Source organism: Pholcus phalangioides, unplaced genomic scaffold (genome assembly GCF_987345545.1).
Source record: "Pholcus phalangioides strain wild (caught in Gottingen) unplaced genomic scaffold, Ppha-v1.0 ptg000021l_1, whole genome shotgun sequence".
Taxonomy (NCBI): Eukaryota; Metazoa; Arthropoda; class Arachnida; order Araneae; family Pholcidae; genus Pholcus; species Pholcus phalangioides.
The window spans coordinates 14,664,565-14,688,505 of NW_028301614.1; the positions used below are offsets into that span (position 1 = coordinate 14,664,565).

A 23,941-nucleotide genomic window follows, 5' to 3' on the forward strand; every position below is an offset into this window, starting at 1 on the left:
AGCCTGCAACCAATTTGTACCGCGACGAGTTTGTAGCACGACGAATTGACGCTGCGACAAATTGACTGCGACGAATTGTCCCGCGACAAGTTGAGCGTGACGAATTGACCTAGACCCTGAAAAATCAAAGTTTATTTCTACCTTCCTTCAGTTTTCCCCACCGGTTGGTGCAATTATAGGCAGAACACGATGTCACCATTTGTGTACGAAAGACGCTGTGGTGGTCGAGTGGTCATAGTGACGGACTCGCATCGCGGGGACCCGGGTTCGAACCCCACCGTCGCCACAGTGGTGTTCGGCTGAAGTTGATTTTCTGTGGTTCCCAACTTCGAGGCGCAAATGCGAGCCGATCTCCCCGTTAAAAAGTCTCGCCACAGAGAGCAACAGTCCTACAAACAGTACAAATATTCAGTCACTACACATCACTCGCTTCACTTCTGAGATATAGATGGCAGCACTGAAAAATCATACACAACACTAGATACGCACTCAGACTGTTAGGTACACACACTCACAATTCCGGCACAACTCACTAGGTAGTAAATTGCCTATGGCAATAGACCTGAGTCGTACTCGGTTTGAAAAAAAAATAAAAAACCCAATTAAAAACTAAAATTATACACAATATACGCATGATAAAATACTATACAATGCCCATAATGTATTTATGGTTGTCTTATTCTAAGTATGGATAGCTTCTCGATTTACCCCAACATGTTTATCGTATTTCTTTTTAAACGTGTCAATTTTGTTACAATTAACTACCTCCGCGGGTAAGCTATTCCATTTATTAACAACCCTATTAGAGAAAAATTCCCTGCGACACCATAGCCTTGCATTGTCCCTCACGAATCGATACTGGTGTCCCCCTGTAAAAGCTGTCGATTGGCGGTGTACTAAAAGTTCATGGTCCATCTTATCCATCCCGTTGAAAATTTCTTACACTTCGATCATATCTCCTCGACACCTGCGTTCATCCAATGTAAACATATTCAAAAAATGAAGTCTCTCTTCCGTGTGCCAATAAGGACACGCGTAGCTCTTCTCTGCACCCCTTCAACCAAGTCTATGTCCCTCTGTAGGTATGGTCTCCAAAACCTTACAGCATACTCCAGTCCAGGACGAACTAAGCCTCGAAAAAGCGGAAGAATGACTTTAGGAGAACGCGAAGAGACCTTTTTGAAAATGAAACCAAGCATTCTATTCGCTTTTTTGACAACCGCTGAACAATGTTCAGAAAACTTAAGCCGCTCGTCAATGAGAATTCCCAAATCGGTGACCCTAGTTGCATCCGGGATAATGACACCATTCAACTCGTAAGAGAACCGTGGGTTGTTTGACCAAAATGAGCGGCCATGCACTTATCAACGCTAAACGTCATGCTCTATTCATTTGCCCATGCTGCAATCCTGTTCAAGTTGGTCTGGAGCAACTCCCTATCGCTTTGATTCCTGATCACCCCCCCCCCCCCCATTAGCTTCACATCATTTGCGAATTTGCTAGTAATCCCATCGATACCCTGATCAAGTTTATCGATAAAAAGTGAAAAAAGTATGGGGCCAAAGACACCTCCTTGAGGAACTCCACTTGTGACGTCTTTCCAACCAGAGAATTCCACGTTTACCATAACTCGTTGCGACCTATCTCTTAACCATGATTCTATTCAATTGAGCAAGTTGCCTCTTATCCCAATCTAGTGTAAACGCTTGAAGAGTTCATCATGTTAGACCCGATCGAATGCCTTCTGGAAATCAAAGTATACAACAACTACATTCTTGTCATTACCCAAAGCCTTCGTAGAAGCAAAGGAGGTTAGTTACACATGACTTCCCCTTTCTGAACCCATGCTGATTATCCGACAATACATTATTCTCGTCTATCCACTTCACAAACTGCATTTTGATTATTTTAGGCCCCATTACGTATCATCTAGTGACAGTTTCAGCGTTTTTGAAAAAATAATAATAATTTCTGTGAAAAATTTACGAGCTGATGAGGTACGGTGGGCCCAAAAGTCACGCTTCAATCACATGCTTTTTAGATTTGACACGATCATAAATAAAAAGCTGAAAATCGAAATACATAAAACAAATTTTGAAGGGGTGGTCAAGTGTGTCTTGTCTACTGCACCATATGCCCCTAATTTATTTTATTTAAGTAAATTTAATGTACATGAATATATTATTTCACTTCATTAAATATTAACATTACGAAAACGTTTTTATGTATTTTGTATATTGTTGCGGATAATTTTTCACAAGACTTCGAGGTCGCAAAACACGAAGCGGTTCGACGGACAAACACAGATTTATTTACACAACAGCAATTTACACGTATTTACAGGCTAATCAGAGAGCTAACAACTTTCTCGTAAAGTTTAAACACGACTGACTAAATCTCCTTGTGCCTCTCTGAGCCTCTCTAGCCTGCCATCTTGTGAGCGCCGCACTATTGATAACCCGGGTTCGAACCCCACAGGCACCACAGTGGTGGTCTGGTAAGTTGATATTCTGTGGCTCCCAATATCGAGGAGCTAAATTCAAATGTGATCGCTGCCACCCAGCACTGTGAACGGGGGTTGTGTTTGATTGTTCCCGCCGCACTTTTATAGTATGATAGTAATTTTGTAACCTTGAATATATATTTGTATGAGCTCAGGGTGATGTTTGTACCCAATACTACCTTCATAGTAATGTTTATGTGCATTCCGAATAGTATAAAAAAGGGAAATTTTTGTAAAGTAAATAATGTATACATGTAATTCAAATGTGAATGCCCAGCACTGTCAACGGAGGCTCTGTTTGATTGTTCCCGTCGCAGTGTGGGCTATGTGTGTATTCTGTGTGTGTATATATTGCATGTTCTGTAAGGGGAAGAGCGAGCAGAACACACTGTTCAGCGCTGTGGACGGAGGCTTTGTTTCTTCGTTTCCCGTCACAGTCGAGGCGCTGTATATATGTAATTTGTATGCATTGTGTATTTAGACCATTCTCAAATCTCTCCCACTTCAACATGCCAGCTTCTTTTTCTTCTTTCTTGTCCACAAGTCTTTTCCACCATTCTTTTGAAATCCCAGGCTGCGGTCTCCGGCCCTTATGTGCCACTGGGCGCACGTGCAATTTTTCTCCCTAGTCATTGGATTCAACTATACATTTTAGTCAAATGGCTTGTACGTTGCATCGAGTTGATGGCTGTCTTCATGGGGAGAACGACGCGAGTAATTCGAAACTTGCGAGCACGGGGCAAGGGGAGCCACCACTATAAATCTTTGCTAACTTTTCCGACACAACTCTGCCTCTTCTGAGGTAACGGAAGTAAGGTGCTTTGCATTAGTCCGGGGCTGTGAGCGGTTCTATCTATCTATCGAGGAGCGAATGTGAGTCGATCTTTCCAGTTAAAATTCTCGCCACAGAGAGCAACAATCCTATAGCTGTGTAAATTTTTAGTCATTACGCTTCATTCATAGTTCGAAAAATAGATCGCAGCACAAATTCCAAAAAAGAGAGGAGAGCCATAATCGATAAATTACTGTTCGAACCTGGCAATATACTTGCCATGGTTAAGCCTGAACTTGGACTTTCTGAAATTCTGAAGTTACGTCTCAGAAATTTTCTTCCAGTTCTTATATTCGGAAATTCTCTTCTTTTTTCTCTAATTTCCTTTCACCATCTTTTTCCATCAAAAAAAAAGGGAAAAATCCTCTTTAAAAAACTTATAAATTTTTTTCCCTTGAAAACTCTAAAATATTTTTTTGTACATTTCTAAACTTTTAAATTTTTTGAAATTTTTCTCTCACTACTTTTTTTCTCGACTTTGAAAAACAACCTCACTAATCCTATCTCTGAAATTTCCCATCTTCGCCACTAACCCCATTGTACTTTCAGGTTTCAGTCAATGTAGAAGCCGATACGAACCCATCAATGGGGTGCGAGCAGTGGCGCAACTTCAAGACGCCATTTTTCCGAGCTTTCTTGACAGCAAAAACACTAAAATAATAATAATAGTAAAATTACGAAAGACAGTGGTGGTATTTTCGCGGCATTTATTCAAAATTTTTGGAAAAGGAACCATTTAAGCCCAAATTTGACTTTCTTGAATCTTTTCCTCCCACATACATGCACTCACATTTAAACATCCACAACTCTCTTGTCTTTTTCTTCCCATGGGTCCCTCAAGGGGGCCCGGCTTTATAATAACTTATAGCCCACTTTAGGAGCCAGGCATTGGCATTGAAATTCTGGTTCTGGTTCAGATAGCAGCACAAACATTACACAGAAACAAATTTCACGTTAAGTTCACGCATATTCCAACATGCACCAACTCGTTAGACGTTCCACGAAGGAATACGGACGAGGGCTGCTTGTGTGGTTTAGCAGTAGTAGACTTACTTTCCCTTTGTTGTGGTGTAGTGACCTGCGGTGATCCAACTTCAAGGCGAAAAATACGAGCCGGTCTCCCATTTGAATGTCTCTCCACAGAGAGCGGCCAGACCTTCAACATGATACTTATAGCATGAAAAATTCAAGCATTTACCATCTTTGCTTCAAAATATGCAAGGCAGGTGGCGGTACGGGCAAGAACATGAAACAAGCAAAACAGAAATGCGTACAGCATATACATACACTCACACAACACGTTCTGACATGTACCGATTCGTGAGAAATTCCGCAGAGAAATGTGTACGAGATGCATGTACGGTTTATATTAGTAGTAGTGACAGGTTAAGTTTTGCTTGTAGTGCCATGCACTCAATTTTATTGTCTCCAATCAAACCTACAACATTTGAAAATTCACGCATGACACAATAAGCAAAACTTAACCTATCGAGTTGTCTGCTTCCGAATTGGGAAGACAGAGCACTACTTGACTACAAGCATTTCTAAGAAACAAAACTTAGCATTAGATTCTCAACACACCCACGCACATTCAAACATGTACTCGTTTGTTAAAAAAATTCCATAGAGGGATACGGACAAAGTGCATGCGAAGTTGGAAACCATAGAAAACAAACTTCAGCCGACCACCACTACTATGGCGATGGACGGGTTCGAACCCGGATCCTCGCAATGCGAGTCCGTCACTATGACCACTCGATCACCATAGCGGTCATTGGATGACCTGTTGATTCGATCTGGTCCGTGATACATTTGCTACTAAAAAGAGAGCTCGTTTGTAGCATGCTCGCCATGCGTATACATTTGCTGAGACGCACAGAGGCTTGCTTGTTGCAGGCATACTTTTGACGTATACTTAATTTTGTGTGCGTATGTTACACTCAATACTTGATGAGCAAGGATTCCGTAATTTTTCGTTAATTAATCAATCAATCACACGGACAAAGAGAGGTGGTCAGTGCTGTTGGACTCTATCCTCAATGAGAGAACTTTATTTGTAATTCGTGAAATCACTGTCTGTAAATACATGTAAAATTGCTGTTCTGTATGAATAAATCTGTAACGTCCTGCAAATTGTTTCATTCTCAGCTCATTTCAAGGACTTGTGAGACATTATCCGGAACACTATTTATGTAAATTACTTACCATCGATATGCCCACGAAGAACCTGTTAGAAGAAGAAACTAAAAATTACAGACATACTGAAAACTTGGACTTCTCAAATTGAGCATTTCATGAACTGTCCTCGCAAGTTTCTGGGATGTTCTGATTTTTTTAAACAAACGTGTATGGAATGCCGAAATTAGTCACCTCTACTACCCGTAGTAAAAAGTGTTCGGTCATGCACAAAAACATTAGCAATGCTACAGTTTTTAAAAGCGAAAAGCAAAATTAAAAAAGAATTCTCTCTTCTCTCAGTGAAAACTTTTGGTGAAAAAACAACCATTCTAAGTACACAATAAATGAAAAAAAATCATAAATTTTTATATTCCGATGTGACCTTGAAAATTAGTTTCTGAACTGATAACACCCGGCAAAAAATTGTTCGGTCGGTATACATTTATGGGGAACAAGTGGTCAGTTTTTGAAAAAAAAAAAATTTGGCTGGAAATATGTAAATGAAATTCTGTTTGGCAGTTGCAGCTTTTCATTTATTCCGTATTTAGAATGATTGTTTTCACCAAAAATTTTCAACTGAGAGAATTTTTTTTCCCCATTTTAAACATGTCATGCTGATGTTTTTGTACATGATCGAATATTTTTTGCCAAGGATAGTATAAACTATGGATCGATGTGATATGTAAATTATATTGCATACCTATGAAATACTTGCTAGTAATCGAAATCGTTAAATTTCTAGGGGCACTCTATAAGCAAGAACAAGTAGATACGCATATCGAAATTCGAGTAGTGTTCCTTTCACGTTCGCGGTGGAGATGCATTGAAATGATAGAATTCCAATCTCTCTCCCTTCTTTAACGGATTTCATCTCGACGTGTCTCAATGCATGGATCCTATGGAGGAAAAAAGGAATCGAACTGTCAATAAATGGCTCCCAAGATGACGCTTCTCAGATTGAAAAAAATCCTCGAGAGAAATTACAGCTCAATAAATAAAAAGAAAAAAAAGTGATTGGATATGATTTTAGCAAAGAAATGAATTCGTTTCACAAGAGAGAGATTTTTTCCGTTGAGGTTGTCTTTGAAAATGGCAAAGAAAAACGCTTTTTTTTTTTTTTTTTTGCGAAAGACTGGTCGTGAAATAATAACGGTTTTCTTTTTTCTGTCGGTTCGTGAGCTATAAATAAATCAATCCACATCCAGAAAAGAGGAAAAAAAACCCTTTTTTTTCCTAAATTAAAGGACGGAAAAATCTGTGACGTTTCTGGGCGAGAAAAGAAAAATTTTAGGAGACGTGTTTGACGTCAATTGGAAGTGATCGAGCCGCTCCTTGTTTCCTGATCACGTATATTTTAATATGATGATACATTGAAAGAAAAATCTTATTTATTTCATTTCAAGAGAAAAAAACCTGTGCAGATTTTCTTCGTAATTTTTGACTAAACTCAAGGGCGGCTGAAGATTACTTGCCGTCCGGATGCAAAGTTTCATGTGCCGCCCCTAAAGACTATCCTGGTGAGTGACCGACTGACAGTGTGGTAGCCTAGGTGACCCTGGGATAAACCTGATTTTTTTAAAACAAAGCCACGCATCATTGTTCACCGTTTGAAATAAGCAATCATACGTCCCGATTTTAAAGAAACTGTCCCGTATTTTGGTTCAGGATCATTTTACCGATTAATTACGTCAGATAAATTGATCCTCATTACAGCTCTTATTGATGAGCCATCATTATCATGCCCCCACAACCTTCAGCAGATCCCCTTGGCTGGGACCTTTGCCGGGCCCTTCTATATTGAATTTATAGCCTGGAAAAAAAATAATGAGAATCGCCCCTTGATTAGAGTCGTGTCAGTTTCGCCCTCGTGGGAGAGGGGGGGGGGTGGCATGATTATTACTTACACTTATCCCTCAAAGAGGAAATATAATGAGGCATCTTTTATCAAGAAATTCGTTTCTGGTGCTCCAGAGCCGGACAAGTAGCCAAATTTGTCCTTTGAATTTATTGGACCGTTCCAGAAAAAATTGCTGGGGGCACTAAATGGACACTCCCCCCCCCCCTCGTCACTGTCCATTTCCTCAAGTTTTCTCGGCGTCTTCGTTGTCAAAGTATGGCTCAAAAGCATTATTTCATGTGAATTTTTACTATCAGAAATTATAAAAAAAAAAAAATGAGTGTCTAATTAAAGCCTAAGTTGCCGCTCCTTACAACCATCATAATTTTGATTAAACTATCGAACTATTCATTATTCAGTTGATATAGGTGATCAACATTGCTTATACCAAGGAACCATCTCATGCGGCAAAATGTGTGTGTGACTACTTCTTATATTTACTTATGTTTAATTTTACTTGTGTTGGAAATGTTCGAAGCGTGAAAAACATTGTATTATTTTTTTCGCTCTTTACAGTGTTCAAATGTGACAGTGACGTCGAAATTGAAACTCCTTAAACAAAATTGGTACTGTCATTTTTTTTGTACAGACAGACAGACATGACCGCTGACCGCCCAGTGGTTTGCGCTCTTTCCCAAAGCGATGAGCGGTCTCGGAGAGAAGACAAAGTAGAAGTAGACAAAGTAAAGAAGTTATGTTGAGACAGGAATAAAAAGGATAGAGAAATATAGTAAGTTTACAATGGTTTCTCTATACAGAACACCCTGCAAGTCCTGATTCGGCCTTTATCTTATTAATCGTTCGTCGTTGAGGAATGATTCTGATTTGATAGCAATAGTATCAAATATTGAGCATTAATAGCGAATGTAAACGCAGTAGAACGAATTAACTCAAGTGAAGTTCAATTGCAGTACTTCAGTTATACTCAGTATTATGATTCAGTGTGAACTTGTGTATTTATGTGTGTGATGCGTTTGTGCCTGCATGACATAGTGGCAAGATGACTTTTTAGAAGTGGGATATTGATCACGACCTTGGACTTGGATTGGATTCAATTTAGATCAGAACTACATTCTGCATAGGAGTTCACTGTGAACCACGAGTAAAAAAAAACTGAGAAAAATCGCAGAGAAATTACGCGCATCGCTATAACTTTTCGCATCGCTTGAGCGGGCATTCACTACGAAGAATGTTCCGGAGGATTTCAAATCGGAAATCCGGTTAAATCTGTTAGGTAAAAGGGCTGTGAATTTATTAGTCTATGTAGGTGAGAAGAAAAGAAGATTTGAAAGATTATGTGAAAATAAAAGAAATGGTGTTGAAGAATTCCAACCTACACCGTTGGTATGCGTAGAGCAAGTTAAGAAAAGCGAAACGTGAGGCCAACTTCCTTCCCCAAGTCTCTGATTTGAACTCCTTGAAGACATCTTGATCGAGATCAAATCTATAATAAATTAGATTAGGAAGTCCTGAACCACATCAATGTAAAACAAGGCGAGGGTTGATCCAAGCCAGTGGAATTAGGAAAGGAATGTGATTTTTTTTTTGTCACATGAAAGATTTTTTTTTCTGGAAGCAGTACAGAGTTTGAGAGGAGATACCAACTACAAAGAAATTACACTGATGACAAGTATAGAATGCAGAGATTCTGGAACGAGGCATACATTCTCCGCGACGAATTGCTCCCTAACTTTTAAGAAGGGGGATGCACTCCTTGACAGAAGAAAAACTGACAAGAGAGAGAGAGAGAGAGAAGGGATGGGAAGTTGGATACTTCTCATGTAATAGATACGGGTCATATTGGGAAAGAAACATGGGACTGCCATAAACACAAACAAGTTTTATCGAGTGAGAAAGTTCAGAATTCAAACCAGGCGTCATTGAAACATTACAGCGAGACATGACATTAGAGTAAGCATACAAGCAACAACTTGTCTGTCGGCCACCGCAAGAATATTGACTCGATGATGTACGTGAAGAACGTCATGGTGTTGGGGGGGGGGGTAAAGAAATAAAAGCAATGATAGATACCAGCTGTCTCACGAAAAACAGTGATTGGGGTTGACCGTAGAGCCGGTATTTAAGAATGTTATCAGATGGGAGGTCGTTAAAAAAAAAGGCTGACATTGAAATTGACGATGTTCTAGGACAGAAAATGACCATTTTAGTAGTCGGTGATAATACTCAAAATTTTTTATGACTTAGTAATAGGGCAGTCGTTTATAAATTTATCGCATGTTGCTTGGACACAATTTGGAAAAGATTACATGTCCATTGCACAGATGCCGATTCGGTTCAACGGTCGTTTGCAGGACGATTACTCACTCTAGAGCGATTGTTTAGTGGTACCGAAAACAAAACCAACTTGCAGGAGGCACAAGGTAATCTGAACCAGAATATTCAGAACTGAACCAGATCAGTTCAGAAGAGATAGGGATAAGAAGTCGTTTTTAAAGAGTTATCTTGCAACGCAAGTGAGGAAGAGGTTGACGCAGAGCCGCTCTTACCTGATGAGGGCTAGAGGTGTCTTAACAATTTTGGGGCCCTTCTAGCTCCGATTTTGTATATTATGTGAGGAAATAGAAATCGGCATCCTAAAATTCATACATTATTACAAAATATACAGGAACGTTAAAAAATATCTCACTAAAAAAATATAAACATAATTCAATGTAAATTAACTAAAAAGTTAATGAAAATTTGGAATCGCAGAAAATTCTAAGTTTGTGAAAGAAATAATTCCAAAACCAATTGAAATTAGGACCTAACAAAAGAAATCATCCGAGAGCTAATGAAAAATCTAAATCTATGAATTGAAAAAAAGAAAAAATAATAACTTATAGAGTTAATTACAAAGCACATCCATGATAATTCAGAAAAAATAACAACGGAGTCGAGGCAAGATGTGCTACGCGCTTTTAGAGTTTTAAAGTAAAAGGAAAGAAGAACTTTTCTAATAAGTAGAACTTCTCTATATGGAAGAAAGATTCGCGAACAACGAATAGCCGTGGATTATTGCGGAGCGAAGAGCAAAATGAAATCGGTTGCCGGCGGTTTTCCTAAGGACTTTGGATGATAATGGACAGTTACTCATCGAGACCCAGTAGTTGGTTCCCAAGACGAGTTCTAATCTCGGTTCGAGACGATATCCATAAGAAGAGTAGCCGTGGTGATAGGGCATCCTTTTTTTTCATTGCGTAAATGAAATGGAAACTCGAAAATTCACTTTAATCGTTTATGTACCCAGGGAGCAGTATGGCTAACACCTTGCACCGCAATTTGCTGATGAACCGTTGATCCGAGAGGCATACTTCCAATTAGAAAAAAATAGCTAACTTTTACCGGCTATTCATAATTTAAGGAACACTTCGGAATTAATTCCCCCTTTCAAAGCATGCCCCCTCCCTTTTAAGTAGCTCGTCAGTTTAAATTGCTTAAAATTGGCCTGCTTTGCTGTTTAAGTATGTGATTGGCAACCAAGGAGGGACGACGACGAATATATTGTAAAGTGAGTAAGAATGATGTATCGAGTATTCAATCATTGTTCCGAGATTCTTCTTAATCCTTTTTAATGATTGTTAGAATCGTCCTAAAGCATGGATTCGACAATGTGTCTCAGTCTTTCAATGGGAACGCTGTCTGCTACTACAACTACATCATTCACCGTCAATATATATGCATATATATATTTTTTGTCTAATATTGAAATTTATTCCTTTAGTATCTCCCCCTTTACGGGGCAGAGAAGAAATCACTGAATCCCCCCCCCCTTTAGAATGCCATACCTTTTCTCTGCCGTATCTTTCCAGATATGAAAATACGTGATTTAATGAAAATAATAATAGCGATGACTCGACCGTCAAAACTTTCTTCCTTACCACGATGAGAAAACAACTTCTTTACCAACTTTCATGCTCTTGTCATCAAGTGCAAAACCTTATACTATCTCATTCAAAACAGTCAGCTCACATTATCCCCATTTTTGAACCTTTTTTTTCTATGAATATTTTAAAAATTATTTTAAATTGCAGAAATATTGTTGGAAAGTAAGAATTCAATAAATACGTGAGACTAAAAAGACGCGTGGGTATCTCAATATATATTTTCTTATTTACATTCTTCCTATGTATCAGTGGATAGATCGGAGGATCACAGAGATTTCGGAGGATTCCCCTCTCATTGGGGAAAAAACGTTAATAATGACAACACCCTGACCTAGTCTTAGGACCATGCGGGAAAATTTCACTGAAAGCCGACGCTCCAATCCTGACTACATAACTGACGACACTCAAGGGAGTTCAGGCAAAGCTTGGTAGACAATAACTTTTAGACTGTTTCTATCTGGGAGGTTTTGGTACAGAATCCCGGATGTATAGTCAGCAGTGGAAGATAAAGAGACTAAAATCTTATTTTCCGATACAGATTTCTAGTCACTGGAGCAAACCTGAGGTCACCAGTCTGTTCCGTAGTCTTAAATGTCAGATCATCATCCGAGAATGCCCCAAGCTCAAAGGGACACCACTTGGAGGTATAGAAGCTAGAAATGAATTACCTTTTGGGTTTGATAATACGATTGAATAATCGATCATCATCATCCCCCCCTCCCCCACCTTTCCGCTTGGTCGGAAATTCTGAATGAAAAAAAAATTAACCAATGGACGATAACATTAAATAAGCTTGACAACTGTAGGAGAGACGTATTACTTTTTGCAGATTATGACAGTTCTATACTTTACAAACAGCTACTATACCATTAACATTGACAACTTATCTCCGATGGGTTCGAATAACTTTTTTCATAACTAGAGCCCGGATTATATGCAAATGTATACGTGCATATGCATTTGCAAATTTTGACCTTTTTCAGTATTAGGGGAGAGCGGGGTAATGCCGAACACTTAAGGGAAATCCCTAATTACTCAATTATTTTCTATAGCTCATGAAAAAATTTACTGTATGTAAAGACCCTGTTTTTCATTATACAAATACAAATACAACGCCACAACAGGCAAAATGCCCAACGAGGTGGCTGAGAAAAAGATGGCCATAAAAATATGGATGTTACCATAAAATTATGGATTACCTACTAAAAAACCACAAAAAATTTGACTTACATGGTTAAAGTTTTCATAATTTTTTTTTGTAAGAGCTTACATGCCCCGTTCGGTATTGCCCCGATCCCCGTGGGTTGGGCAATACCGAACGGGGTCAGCTAAGTAAGGAATGTAGCTTCCATTATGTAGTTTTTATGAAATTTATTAATTTAATTAATTAAATGACATAATCAAATCTAGAATCGATTGTCCCTGTGAAAATATACAACTAAGGTGAACATAAAAAAACTAGTAATTATTTTTAATCGATATGAATACCTTTCATGTTCTAAAAATTTAAGTACCCTTTGCATCTATGTTCTTAAAAAATAGCAAAAATAACATTAACAGCAGAGTTGAAACTGGCTTAGAACCTAACACTGCCTACTAAAATAACAAATAAAATTTTCTGTAGTCTCTGCACTACTGCACTGAACAAAGTGTTCAGAATTGCCCTAAACGACACCTCGTGGCAAGTTCACAATCTAACCTCAAAATGTACTCAGCAAACACACTTTCTACCAACTGAAATGTTTCGATGAGGTTGTTAATTGAAATGTTAGTTTTCTTCACATTTATTAATATTTTTAAACATAAGCAACATCACTGATCGAATCTATCATCTTAGATTGAAATTTGAACAAAATTTCCGGTAAATTTAAATAATTCATTGATGATTTATCATATTTACCAATACGAGCTAGTAATTACACATAATCACCGATTAATGTGAAAAAAACAAAATTTATTAAACTTATAAAAATGGTTGGTAACTGGATAATGCATAATAGCCGGTGATTATGCATAGGGTTGTTAATAAATGGAATAGCTTACCCCCGGAGGTAATAAATTGTAACACAACTGACACGTTCAAAAAGAAATACGATAAACATGTTGGGGTAGATCGAGAAGCTATCCATACTTAGAATCAGACAACCATAAGTATTCTTTATGGGCATTGTATAATATTTCGTCATATGTATATATTTGTTTATAATTTTTGTAATTGCATTTTTAATTGGGTTGCTGTATTTTTGAAATATATGACATCCATATTTTTATGGGCATCTTTTGCCTGTTGTGGCGTTGTATTTGTATAATAACCGGATTTATTAAATTCTCGGAACATATATAGCGGTTCTTGTGATGTCAATTGTCATTCTTCATGGTGGGGCTATCGAGAGACGGATCTAAGAGGGCTCGCGATTCAGGAATTTCTCACCAGCAGGAACTTGTTTCTGTTTAATTCTAGACGGACAAGACCTACCTACGAATTTTATGACGCAAAAGGATGGCCAGATCATACTTTTACCACGTCAGAAAATATTTGCAGGCGTTCCGATTGGTCAGTAGGTACGGAAGATTCGTATAGTGCGCACAAATATATCCACCTGCAACTCAATATTACGCCTAGATATCAAAAACCCACGAAGTATAGAACTACCGCAAGACGATTAGCAAAGATCGGGGGGGGGGGGGTCCATTACGCTCACGTCGTTATAAAACGAGGTCGTTAGTGATGTCACGCCCTTAACGCAAATTCTCAACGAGCCCCATAACGCAAATCTCAACGATCATCGTCAAAAACTTGATTTTTCTCAGCAACCCGCGGTATGTCGTTATCTATTTTACGAAAAACTCTCTGGGCCGAGAGTAGCATTAGGTCTGAAAGGAATGGACCAATCACATAATTTTCTCCGCTGCTGATAATCATCACGTGCGTTATTATTGTGTTTTTATTTATTTTGTGCACGTTTGTGTGTGTCGATTGTCCCCAATTTTCGTAAGCTACATTTTTTTTTAATTCATCCCGATTTCTTTTTATTTTCGTCAAATATTTGAAAAGAGGTAGGCTATGCACGCACATGATACTGGCACGGGGAAATTTTCTAAATTATTACGTTTAAAAATGATGTTCCATTGAAGTGATATGTTACATGAATTTTCAAAACGACTAGCAAAAATATCACCATGATATATTCCCACGTTTTTACATATTTGTCTACCGTGGATATTAAGCTAAAAACAAGAACAAGTAACCTTCAATTTACATCATTAATTAGACTATTGGTTTTCTTGTTTCACACAACAAAAATGAAGTGCCACCAAATTTACTGTTGTTGACATCTCTTTTATACTCCGATCAGAAAATGCACTCAAGGATTAAAAAAAAATTTATTTGTTGATTAATAAAATTTACTTCGATTTTTTATAGTGTATTTAGTGCGCAGAGTATACTGTGTGTGTGTAAGGGTGTTTACTGCATTACACTTCTGTGTACTGCACGGAAAGCGAGAGATTACCAGTTAAATAATATTCTTATATTGAGATGAGTTTAACTTAAGAATAAAGGCATTTCCATGCAAGATTTTTTAAAAAAATATTTATTTAGAGTATTATTATTGTGTAGAGATACATTATATTATTTATGTAGAGATTTATCTTAGTACCGAGTTTAATTATAACGATTTATTACTGTGAATAATTTTTCCAATCAGTACGTGTAATTAGATAACATTTTAAACGATAATGTTGTCTCTGAATGATGTTACTAAATTAAGTAACGTAATTCAGAGAATTATTATTCATTATAATGAGCTTCATAAATTAATAATTAATAAATAATTTCCAATTCTACTAATTTGTCTCCGTTGCTCTAGGGCTCTCCCCTTCATAGAAAAATGTCCGCGCGAGCGGCCATGTTTATTTCCGTAACGCGAGCTTAACGAGTGCTTTCCAGTTCCGTTATCTATCGCTTCGAATAGCGATGACGATAACGAAAATCGCTAGTAACGATGTGAAAAAAATCATCCTTTGGCGATGGTGAAGTAAATCTATCCCACAATGCACCGCAAACCCCAAACACGTTTGAAATGCGGGCATAACGACATGAGCGTAATAGACACCCCACGCCATGGCCCCCACATCCTAGAGCAGGGCCCCTAGGCTGGGATCTTTTGCAGACCCCTCCCCCCGAACACACACGGGCCCCTTTATGATGAATTTAATCGTGAAAAAGCAAAAAAATGGTGAAAATCGTCCCGGGCCCCGGGCTGGAGCCTTGTCAGCCCACCCCTTGTGGGGGGCCATGCCCCACGCTCACGTCGTTACACAACGAGGTCGCGGGGCTAACGAGAAAGAGAGGGCTACGGCACTCGACAGTCACGTGACCAACTGGGTCCTAGCTCCTTCACGTTGCAGCTGAAAGGATGACATTTTTTTCAGTTCTTCCAACGTGCGATCCAAGAATGAAGCTGAATGAATATTATTTCGTTGCGAATTTATAGTTCCTGAGAAACATCCAAATACATGGTAAGTGTTAAATACCTTTTCAACCATCTTTATTGATATTAAATCTAAAACAGAGTTGTCTGTATAAAGTAAAGCAAATTGTGTATATCGCAACACGTGCTAAAGTGATCATGTTTCTGGCGTGGAGAAATTTCATGATTTAACTATTTAGTAGTGTATACAAAATAATTAAGCTTGCGATGATAATTAAGGAGTTCTCAGTGTAGAGATACTTTACTTTTTTTGTCGTTTTCATTGCTGAATATTTATCTGTGAAAAGAGTGCAAATATGTAGTCAGGGTTTTGAATCAATTTCTATTTTTATTTATTTTGCATTCGGCTTGCACACTCGTTTTTTTTAATAGTTACTAAAGTAAAGTAAGTGTTATATATTTTTTCAACTCATCAGAAAAAGCGTTGATACACATGGATGGTACAAATTTCAGAAAAGTTTTGCCTATGATGAGTATAATGTAAATAAAATGCATATAGGTACTCATGATGTAAATAACTCAAAATAATGTAAATAAATTATGGCTATGATATGAGCATAATGCAAACAAAATTTTATGAGATAAGGGGTTTATGAATTTAAAGATTAATCATGCACTAAATAAAGCAATTTCTTTCTTGGAACGAAACATTTTATTAGCATTGCGTATAAATTTTTTTTTACTATTGCATATTTCAATGAAATAATCAATTTTCCTTTAAATTTTATATTGTTTAACAGTTTTTTTTTCTTCTGTTTATAGATATATTGCAATGTCTAAAGTGATGTAGTGTGGCAGGTTGCTGATTACCGTTCGGAAGAACATACCACAACATTTTGTTTGCCAAAAGAGGAGCCTCTTAGGTCCCAATAAAGTAAGCAAATAAATAAAGTAATTTTCTTTCAAATTCAATATTAGCTCATTTTTCCCCTCTGTTTATCTATATAGAGTTGATCCCGCTTATTAATGTTTTCCTTCTTAGTAGAGCTTGTTTTCGTTGTCTCAACTCTAAGTAATTCTTATTAAGATTTCCAGTTTAAAGCGTTTTCCCACTTACGTGTTTCCATGATGGTTTTTTGAAAATGTTATTAATGAATCCACTGTATATATTACAATATACGTATATTTCATGCACACGAGAACTTGATCAACTCTTCAATTAAACGTCCTGTAAAAATTACATAAAAGTATTATAATCATACAGATTTCAGGTACACATATGTCAAAGGAACCTTTAATGATGGATAACTCAAGAAAGGTTGAAAACCGCTGCAATATTGGCTAAAACGTTTTATGTTTATCTATGCATACATACAGTAGACTCGACTATCCGGCCTAGTTTAAAAAGAATGCATTAATGAATTACAAAATATTCACATTTGTGAAATCATTAATGAACAGTAAAAAATAAGTTTAAATAACTATATAAGAACTTGGCCTATGTTTAACATTTATTTTTTGTTCATTTATGAGTGTGTGTTTGTACTGTACAACAGTGTTTCCCGAACTTTTTGATGTTGTGTCCCCCCTCCCCCAGTGAAAGTCAAGGTCCCACAGACTCCCTGTAGTAAAGGTCAATTTCCACGCTCTCCCCATGAAATCTAAAATGATTAATAGTGATAATTTTTTATTTACGTACCATAAGAAATTAAAGTAGTAAATTACAATTTCACAACACAACATGTGCTCCTCATGCTATAATAGTAAATAGATAGTCCTGAAATCCATGGGGGGGGGGGGAGGTATGTTAAGAAAGTAGAAATTGATTTAAAAACCTGATTGCATTTTAGTTCATATATTTGTTTAAGCACTAAAGTTTTCAATAAATGTTATTCAAATCATCAAGAAAAACGTTGATACAAACGTTACAAAACAAATTTCTAATTCTTCTTGGGTACTTTGCATGTTTAAAAATAGTAATTTTCTCTTTGCCTTCTGCCTCTTGAGCAATGACTGTGAGGAGTAAACTGTATATAAAATTTTGCGAGATGGCGAGGGGGGGGGGATTATGAATTTAAAAGGTAATGAAAGCAATTGTTTCTTTGAACAAGACATTGTGCACCTTTTTTGCTGCTATTGCATATTTCAATAAAGTGAATTTAAAGGAAAAATGCTTATTGGCTAACAGATTTTTTTCTGTTTCCAGATATATTCAAATGCCCAAGCGATGTAGTGTGGCAGGTTGTAGATCTAATTACCATTCAGAAGAACATACCACGACGTTTTGTTTGCCAAAAGAGGAGCCTCTCAGGTCCCAATGGCTTCGGAAAATTCCAACTGACCTGCAAGGGTTGAAGGATCCACGAGTATGTATTAAGCATTTTGAAGAAAGCTGTATAATCAGGACTGGTCGATGTATTGTTAATGGTGAGGTAAAGTTTTTCCCTCGAAAAATTCCAAAATACGAAGACAATGCTGTTCCAACAATTTTTGAGAATTTACCAGAATATCTGAATTCTAAGTCAACATCATCGCGTAGGCTCGCAGATGTTGAACAAGAAAATATCAATCTTGCTGTTGAACTAAGTTTGCAAGAAAAAAAGAATTTTGAAATTTCCAATGCAATTATAAGCCAAAGCAAAACTAATCTGTTCCAAGTCTATTCTGAAAGATGTCATGTTTTATGTAGAATCATGTTCATCACCCGATTCCGACAATGCGTTTGAAATTGCTGTAAATTTATTGAAATCTTTACAGATGTATAACGATTCGATAAAATTGCAATTTCTTGTGGAGCAACTAATATTGTTAAAAACTGAAAAAAATGGCAGGAGATATACAAATCAAACTATTATATTTGCTTCTTGTTTGTATATTCATTTCAAACATATATATAACATACTTATGAAATCTGGAGTTTTATGCCTTCCCCACTCTAGAAATTTACAAAATTTGATTGGTAGTTTCTCTCTCAATTCAGCCACATTAGAGGGAAGTTTAGCATATTTGAAATCAAGACTGAAATTTTTGAAACCACATGAATTTTTGATCAATTTGCACATAGACGAAATTTATATTCAGCAAGATTTGTCTTTCAAAGGAGGATCCATTTATGGCCAAAGTGCTTTTGATCCCGAGAAAGTTGCAAAAACAGCTCAAGTCTTTATGATTTCTTCATTACTCTCAAAATATAAAGATGTAATTAACATTGTACCAGTTCAAAATTTGACAAGTCAGCAGTTAAAAGATATGTGTATGTCTGCTATTATATCTCTAAAGAAGCTTGGTTTTCAAGTGCTTTCAGTAATATCAGACAATAACAATGTAAACCGCAAAGCTTTTGAACTGTTTTCTGGTAATAACATTTTACATTCAAGTGTGCCACATCCTTGTGATGCAAATAGGCAGCTTTTCTTCATTTTTGACACAGTTCACATTCTAAAATGTGTTCGTAACAATTGGCAAGCTAAACGAGATGGGGGTAGATCAATCAAATTTCCTAACATTGAAAAACCTGATGAAGTAATTACCGCCTTGTTCAAACATCTAGAACTAATGTATGATATTGAAAAAAATTCACTTGTAAAGTATGGAAACTTACTTAGCTTGAAAGCTTTATACCCCTCTGGAATACAAAAGCAAAATGTGAATTTAGCTCTGAGAATTTTTTCAGAGAAAAATGTTATTGCTCTGAAGCATGTAGCTAAAAATCATCCAAACATATTTGGTGATGTCGAGGGAACCTGTTTTTTTATAGATATTATTGTGAAATTATGGAAAGTGTGTAATGTTAAGAGTGTGTTTGAAGAAAGAAGGTTCAACGATGAGTTCAGAGAAGCCATTGCAAAAGATTCTAAACACCAAATACAGTTATTAGTGAAAATAGCTTTGTGGTTGAAAGTTTGGAGGCAGTCTGTGCCCATTTCAGAAGCATTGTCTGCTCAGGCCCTTATCACAACCATTGATGCTTTTCTGGCATTGATTCCATACATTTTTTATAATTATAGGGTAGATTATATTTTGTTGAGCAAATTCCAAAATGACAATTTGGAAGGGCGCTTTGGCATGTACCACCAAATGAGTGGATCAAATTACTATATCAGTTTCGTTCAAGTCTTGGAGAATGAGAGAAAAATACGGTTCAAAAATAATATTCTTCTATCAACTCAAAATGAAAACTTACCTTTGAAAACACTTCTTCCATCAAATGAACATCATGATAATGTTGTAGCGGTGATTGATTATCAAGACATATTAGACATTGAATTTTCTTTTTCTATGATACCAGAAAATGTTTTACCTATTATAACATACATTGGTGGATATGTGGCCAAAAATGTTCTATCAAAACAAAAGTGTGATGTATGAAATCAGTGGTTACGAAGTTCTACAGATGTTACCGTTGACTTCGTATCTACTGATTCACTTGATATATATGAATTTTTGGCAGACCTAAATAGGAAAAAATTGACATTGCCAACTGAGAATGTTATCGTTACTGTTTCCGTTGTGTGGTTCGTAATGTATAATATTGTGAAGGGTCACAAAAATAAATTTTTATCGACTAGCGCACAACTGTCTGTTCTCTTCAAGTTGGCAAGCATCATTTTGAAGAGAATTGACAGCATCTCATTTAATGATGTATGTCATTGTAACATTGCAAGCAGCCTTGTTGATAAATTAGAAACCATTTGTTTGATAACTGCAAAAATTTTTATCGCAAATTTTGTAAAATACTTCAATGATCAGTTGACCAAAAGTAATGAGAAAGAATGTGTTAGAAAGATAAGAAAACTGAAATAGCAATTATTTAAAAGCGAATATATATCGGCCATTGTTATATCAACAAATATATATGCTTGTCCAGCAGAATCTAACAGTTTCAAGAGTAGAAAATAATTTGGAATTCCCAAATATAGAACTGCTTTGAGATAGGTTTACCTTTGTGAGTTATTTAAGACGTCAAGGTAAATAATACTCCCAAAATTATTGTATTTCTAAATTTAGTTTTCGTTAGAAATTAAAACTTTTCATAAGTGATAGTTGATGTTTTCTCACTGTTATGCATAAAAAATAAGGCAGCAGGAAAATTTGAGCAACTGTATTGCAATACTGTCATTGACAGCTTTGGTAGCTTCCAAATTCTCGTTTTTTGTATCTTGTATATATAATATATAATTACCCTAATATGTTACAACGCTGTTGTGCACATTTGTAGTATTTTGTAGCTTCAATATTTTTTGGTGGTATTTCTTTCTCTTACAAAACTCCAGTTTTGTGATGAATTGTGCATGAAATGATAAATAAAAATTTTATACTTTTGCATGTCTGAATTTTTTTTCTCCTATTTCAATATTTCTTCATACTGAAAATAAGTAGTTTACAATTTTTTTTTAATAATTAGATGAAAGTTCTATTTTACTACATAGAATGATAGATCTTGTATAGCTAATGCAAATAAACTTAGTTTCAGAATGTGAGTGCTATATAGATTGTCATTTGCTGGTTATGAAAATGAAATGGATTACAATACTTTGTGAATCTGAACAAAATTTAATTGAAGGGTTTTTCAGATATCTTTATATTTTTAAAGAGAGTGTGAAGTTTAAAGCAGGTAAATTGGTGCAGTGTTTTTTCAACGGTTTGTTATCCCAATTTTTAGGGTAAAATAAAAATCTTCGTAGCAGTTTTTATTCTTCCAGTGTTTATAATTTTCCAAAAAAAAAGTGTGTGTGTGGGGGGGGGGGGAAGTATTATGCACACATGTTTTTGCAACACTCAAAAAATAATTACATTCATTGTATATAATTGTCGTGTGTGTTAACTATTTCTAAAAGGTAAATGAAAAGGATTATCAGGAGCGTTGAACTGTAAAAGCATACAAGTTATAAAATTTAATTAAATCTGTACAGCCCTCACAAGAGGGGCTGACAGGGGGTCCAGGACAATTTTTTTGTTTATTTTATAAATTCACTATAAAAGGGCCAGTGAAAGATAGCCTAGGGGCCTTTCTCCAGGATGTGGGGGGGGAATGAGATTTTTATATACAGTAATTATCTAGTGAGAAGAAAATAATACTATACAAATTTGAGATGAAATGGCATTCAAATTTGTGTAAAAAGAATTTTGTGGAAGCAGCTTTTAATATTCCGTTAAAGTTAAATCATTGTTTTTTTTATAAACTGTTCGGTGCATAACATGCCATATATTACAAACAGAATGCGTATTTATGTACTGCGAAAGATCGCAGGGAACATTCGAAGAACTTGGTTATTGCAGTGGATGTGTTCCAAGAAAGCCATGCTACGGGTGCGCTTGAGGGACAGGGAAGAAAGTTAGGACCCAGTTGGTCACGTGATCATCGTTTCTGCTCCGAGTGCCATAGCCCTGTCTTTCTCGTTAGCCCCGACTAAGACGCCTTCATATCATGTGTATTAAGGAGTTCTAGCCCCGACGAGGTCGTTAGTGACGTCACGCCCATAACGCAAATCTCAACGATCATCGTTAAAAACTTCATTTTTCTCAGCAGCCGGCGGTACATCGTTATCGATTTTACGAAAAACTGCCTGGTCCAAGAGTTGTGTCAGCGCCGAAAGGGATGGACCAATCGGATAATTTTCTCCGCTGCTGATAATCATCATCACTATCAACGAATGTTGAAAAACACGTGCGTTATTATTGTATTTTTATTTATTTGTGCGTGTTGGGGGTTGGACCTAATTTTCTCGTAAGCTACATTTTTTTTTTTATTGCATCCGGATTCTTTCTATTTTCGTCAAATATTTGAGAAAGGGGTTGGCTATGCACGCAGATCAATTTGATGGCACGGGGAAATTTTCTAAATTATTACGTTTAAAAAATTATGTTCTATTGAAGTTCAATGATGTTATGAATTTTCAAAACGACTAGAGCAAAAATATCACCATCATTCCCATGTTTTTACATATTCTACCGTCTTGATATTAAGACAAAATCAAGAACAAGTAACCTTTTATTTACATCATTAATTAGACAATTGGTTTCCTTATTTCACACATGAAAATGAAATGCCACCAAATTTACAGACTCCTATCAGAAAATGCACTCAAGGATTAGAAAAAAATTGTTGATTAATAAAATTTACTTCGATTTTTTTATAGTGTGTGAGTAAAAGAGTGTTTACTGCATTATACGCCTATGTACTGCACAGAAAGTAGCAATACAATTATTTTAACACTATCAGTGATATTACAAAATATCGATGTTATTGAACGAATTAAGGGAAAAATCTGGAGATGTTTAAAAATATATTCACGTCGATTTTGAACGAGATGTGAAAAAATATTGTAGCGAATTTCAAAATACCTTGAAAACATATCGCGATAGAGAGAGAAAGGTTTACCAGTTAAATAATATTCTTATATTGAGATGAGTTTAAGATAAAGGCATTTTTATGCAAGATTTGAAAAAAAATAAATAACGTTGTAGAGTGATTTATCTTTGTACCGAGTACAATAATTTATAACGATTTATCGCTATGAATAATTTTTTCCAATCAGTATGTGTACAGATAACATTTTAAACGATAATGCTGTCTTTGAATCATGTTACTAAATTAAGAAACATAATTCAGAGAATTAATATTCATTATAATAAAAAACTTGATAAATTAATAATGAATGAATAATTTCCAATTCTAACTAATTTGTCTCCGTTGCTCTCACCTTCATCGAAAAATATACGCGCTAGCGGCCATGTTTATTTCCGTAACGCGAGCTTAACGAGTGGTCTCCTGTTCCCGTTAGCTAACGTTTCACGTAGCGATGGCGATAACGAAAATCGCTAGTAACGATGTGAGGAAAATCAACCTTTAGCGATGATGACGTAAATCTATCCCACAATGCACCGCAAACCCCAAACACGTTTGAAACGCTGGCATAACGACATCAGCGTAATAGATTCCCAGGTTAATGCATGCTTTGATGCCTCAATGCAGCTGCTGAAAGAACGATGTATCCAGGTGCTGGGCTATGCACAACCGCGCATTGCTAAAAACCGCGATTCTCTGAAATAGTGGACGGATGAGTTAACAGCTTCACGCAGGCAACTCCGTAAACTAGAGCGTCGTTTCATTTTAAGGCCAAGGGTGATGATAGAGTACAGGCGAAGAAGGAGTTTAGAAAATTCAGAGCAGGGAATATTGAGGCCGTAAACAAGGCAAAAACGACTAGTTGG

General features: G+C 36.5%; 1 protein-coding gene and 1 long non-coding RNA gene across 2 annotated transcripts in view; one reads left to right on the plus strand and one right to left on the minus strand.

Annotated features, from left to right (window-relative positions):
* LOC149070682 (uncharacterized) overlaps window positions 1–23,941 on the minus strand; it is an 87,391-nt gene that overhangs the window by 15,784 nt on the left and 47,666 nt on the right. The gene's annotated exons all lie outside the window — the stretch shown is intronic.
* Window positions 16,564–20,095, plus strand: LOC149070683 (uncharacterized). The gene is made up of 3 exons (XM_089248864.1): window positions 16,564–16,661; window positions 17,934–18,159; window positions 18,809–20,095. Exons 2-3 carry the CDS (start codon window positions 17,944–17,946, stop codon window positions 20,093–20,095), a joined length of 1,503 nt encoding a protein of 500 aa, XP_089104990.1. The 5' UTR covers window positions 16,564–16,661; window positions 17,934–17,943.

What these genes read in the sequence shown, in the direction of transcription:
- LOC149070683 (XM_089248864.1), top strand. Translation starts at nt 17,944, where the DNA reads ATGCCCAAGCGATGTAGTGTGGCAGGTTGTAGATCTAATTACCATTCA. An exon ending in GATGTATTGTTAATGGTGAG is followed by an intron (nt 18,160 to 18,808) that starts GTAAAGTTTTTC and finishes ATTTATATTCAG; the next exon opens with CAAGATTTGTCTTTCAAAGG.